This window comes from Vicia villosa, unplaced genomic scaffold (assembly GCF_029867415.1).
Source record: "Vicia villosa cultivar HV-30 ecotype Madison, WI unplaced genomic scaffold, Vvil1.0 ctg.003917F_1_1, whole genome shotgun sequence".
NCBI lineage: Eukaryota > Viridiplantae > Streptophyta > Magnoliopsida > Fabales > Fabaceae > Vicia > Vicia villosa.
Window position 1 is genome coordinate 151,824 of NW_026706340.1, and position 4,009 is coordinate 155,832.

The 4,009-nt window shown below is 35.9% G+C and overlaps 1 protein-coding gene across 2 annotated transcripts; it reads left to right on the forward strand.

Moving 5' to 3' along the window:
- The first annotated feature begins 283 nt into the window (after positions 1-283).
- On the forward strand, positions 284-3,667 carry LOC131641672 (probable serine/threonine-protein kinase PBL11). 2 transcript variants are annotated; one of them, XM_058911968.1, is made up of 7 exons: positions 284-456; positions 564-678; positions 1,122-1,444; positions 2,187-2,322; positions 2,435-2,577; positions 2,675-2,798; positions 2,997-3,667. In XM_058911968.1, exons 2-7 carry the CDS (start codon positions 627-629, stop codon positions 3,440-3,442), a joined length of 1,224 nt encoding a protein of 407 aa, XP_058767951.1. In that variant the 5' UTR covers positions 284-456; positions 564-626; the 3' UTR covers positions 3,443-3,667. The 2 variants fall into 2 exon arrangements, with proteins under 2 accessions (XP_058767951.1, XP_058767952.1); XM_058911969.1 differs by having other exon boundaries at positions 610-678.
- Positions 3,668-4,009: the final 342 nt, after the last annotated feature.

Here is a 4,009-nt window from a genome sequence, read left to right on the forward strand (position 1 = left end):
TATAAATATTAATAAATCAATTATTATAACTTTTTTATTTAAAAAAATATAATACAAAATCATACACACCAAATAGTAAGAAAGGAAAATTACAAAGTCAAATTTACTTCTCAATATATCAAATATTTGTATCTTTATTGTCCTTATTTTTAATCCTCATGGTTTATCCATATTTAGATTAGTAAAACATTGTGTCACTATTTAACTACCATTAATATTAACAAACCATAAATAAAAATGTTTGTTGGATAGAAAAAGACAAAGAGAAGAAACTTAAGAAAAGGTGAAGTCAATCTTCCATTCTATTTCCACTTTTCTCTTTGTTTGTGAAACAAGTCCAAAAAGGCTACACAACATTATTAGAGCCTCCATTACCAAAGTTCCTTTTTTGACCCTTTCTTCTCACTTCCAAGATCCTTCTTATCAAAACCCAAATCATCAAAAGTTGAAAAAAAGGTTTTTTTTTTTCTTCTTCTTCCTATTTTTTCTGGATAGTGTTTCATTTTTTGGGTTGTTGTTGCCTTTTTTATCTGTACCCATTTCATCAATTTTGGTTTTTTCAGCCTTGAATGTTTTTGCATCTGAAAAAGGCTTAACCTTTTATCATAGGAAGGGTGATTTTGTTGATGGGTGCTTGCTGGAGTAATAGGGTTAAGTCTGTGAGTCCTTCAAACACAGGTTAGTTTCCTTTTTGATTCTGTCTAGATTTTGATTCTGTGTGGTGTTTGTAATGATTATGAGAGAGAGAGAGAGACTTAAAGTTTTAAACTTTAGAGATTCTTTTGTAATCATTTTCATGTTGCTTAATCTATGGAATATTCTTGAGATCTTTGGAAATTAAGGCTGCTATGGTTTTTAATTTTTTAATTTTATGATCTGTGTTTTTTATATGAAGGGTTTTGATTCTCAGAGACCCTTTTGGATTTTAGGTTTTTTTTACCCCTTTTGAAAACCCTATAAGGGTCAATTTGTTCAGGAGTGAAATTTTTTAGATGAATTCTCAATAATTTTAAAAATAATCCATAAATAGTGTTTTTTTTTTTTTTGTTTGGCTTACGGTCAATGATGGTTAGTGAGTTTGTGTAAGAATTTTCTTTGTTTCTCGGCATTTGATGATGTAGGGTTTACTTCTAGAAGTGTTAGCAGAAGTGGCCATGACATCAGCTCAACTAGCAGGAACTCGTCAGCGTCGATATCGGTTGCTTCTCGAAGTGAGGGTGAGATATTGCAATCTTCGAATTTGAAAAGCTTCAGCTACAATGAGGTGAGAGCTGCCACGAGGAATTTCCGGCCGGATAGTGTCTTGGGGGAGGGTGGTTTTGGTTCGGTTTTTAAGGGATGGATTGATGAACATTCACATGCTGCAACCAAACCTGGATTGGGGATTATTGTTGCTGTGAAGAGGCTTAATCAAGAGGGCTTTCAGGGTCACAGAGAATGGTTGGTGAGTATCAGTTTTTTTTTCGGATACTTGTTAAGTTTTCTCTATGTTGCTGATGTATATTCTTCTTCTGGCTTTATATTTTATTTCATTGTATATTATCAAAAATTCTAGGCAACTGCAAGCTGAAACTTCAGAATTAAGATGTGTGTGATGTCAGTCACATGTAGTTACATTAAATATCTTCCTTTTTTCAAATTATTATTAGTGTCAATATGGAGAGTGTTGGGATAACACCTATAGTAGAAAATATGGTGGATAATAGACTTCAGAGGTTTGGACATTTAGAGAAAAGACATGTAAATTCTGTGGTAAGGAGAGTAGATTAGATGGAAAAGAGTCAAACAACTAGAGGTAGAGGAAGACCTAGAAAAATTATAAGAGTAATTATTAAGAAGATCTCGAGATTAACGTTTTGGGTAGAAGCATGGTCTTGGGTAGAATATTACGGCGGAAGTTGATTCACGTAGCCGATCCCAGTTAGTGGAATAAGACTTGGTTGTTGTTGATGTACCAGTGTCAATGTGTTGGCGGTATCAATGTTGTGTTTGTGTCTTGAGTTAGTGTTTCATAGATTTCAAGCTTTTTTGTATGCCCTATTTGTTCTCCTTTGATCTTGACTTTAACAGTTCACTACGGATGGACTTGACTATCATACTGAAGTTCAAATGACGTCCATTAATGATTGTGATTTGTGAAATGTACAATAGTTAACATTCTTCATGCTTTGTTTTGTTTGGTTCAGGCCGAAATCAATTATCTCGGGCAACTTCAGCATCCTAATCTTGTCAAACTAATAGGATACTGCTTTGAGGACGAACACCGGCTTCTGGTTTACGAGTTTATGCCGAAGGGAAGCATGGAGAATCATCTTTTTAGACGTGAGTATCTTCTATTTCAGTTGAATTTATAATTCCTTGTTCTGTCTCGATCCTTCAGTTAATCCCACACGCCTAATACTAATCTTGCTTGAAATTATCATCTTTAATACAGGTGGTTCTTATTTTCAACCATTCTCTTGGAGTTTGCGAATGAAAATAGCTCTCGGGGCTGCTAAAGGTCTCGCTTTCCTCCATAGTACAGAACCTAAAGTCATATACCGTGACTTCAAAACTTCGAATATACTACTGGATTCTGTATGTACACAACTTCATTAGCGTGTTCTTTTTATCGTTGAATATGATTGATTTAGTAGTTGATTACTGAGTTTTTTCATGACTTGGTGCTTTGCAGAACTATGATGCCAAACTTTCTGATTTTGGATTGGCAAGAGATGGGCCAACTGGTGATAAAAGTCACGTCTCTACTCGGGTCATGGGAACCCGTGGTTATGCCGCACCCGAGTATCTAGCAACAGGTATTAACAGCCCCGGTGTTTCCTCCACAAGTTTTCTCTCGTATAGCATTGACACGGACACGACACTATCACAGACACGACACTATCACGTTGATCCTGATAATAATTCAAGAAAATAGATTAATTGAATGTAATCACACGGATCGGGAAATGATACCTATCAAATGTTCTTGGCTGAATTTGTTTTGTTCTTGTCAGGCCATCTTACTGCGAAGAGTGATGTATATAGTTTTGGAGTAGTTCTTCTCGAAATGATATCAGGAAGACGAGCCATAGACAAGAACCTACCATCCGGAGAACACAACCTAGTCGAATGGGCCAAGCCTTACCTATCCAACAAACGCAGAGTTTTTCGCGTGATGGATCCACGTCTCGAAGGTCAATATTCACATAGCAAAGCTCATGCCGCAGCTGCCCTTGCTTCACAATGTCTATCAATAGAACCTAGAATCAGGCCCAATATGGACGAGGTCGTGAAAACATTGGAGCAGCTTCAAGAACCAAAAGACACACATAAGAAAGGTTCCGATCACCGCGTCCGCAATACCGGCCTCGGCCACAACGCTTCCGGCAAAGGTAATGCAGATGCTTCTAGAAAGGCTTCTGCTTATCCTAGACCTTCTGCTTCTCTCCTTAATGCTTGAGAGATTTTGTGACGCGGCGTAAGCGAAAAAAAGTTCAAAGGCTTAGGTGTTGTACTATGAATGAACCATATTTATGTGAGCAATGTATAGTTTTTGTTTTGTATGTTTGTATTTTGAGGCACATTAGAAAATTCAGTTCTATTGATCCTTAAGTTGTTTATTGCGTTTGAACCATGATGTATGTATAAAACTGCAGCAAGCATTATCTATGTGGATGATGTTCTACTTTTTGAGACTCTGTCATAGGTAGTGGTGTACTACCATACACACCATTATAAAATTTATTACAAGTAAATCCCTCCAATTTATAATATTTTTACAAATTTCTTCACCTTCTATAATAAGGGGCGTCCTTTACATTTGTTAATCTAATCTAATTTTTTATTTTTTTATCACTAGATGAAGTGGTTATAACTATTATAAACACATGACCGTGAGGTAATGTCAAATCTGCAAGAAAATCAGCTGGAATTTGAAAAATTTGAAAAAAAAAAAATAAAGGAGACGCCAGTCTAAATGGTGCCTTTCTAGTGTACATGTCATTCCAGATGACGTCTCCATGCTTTT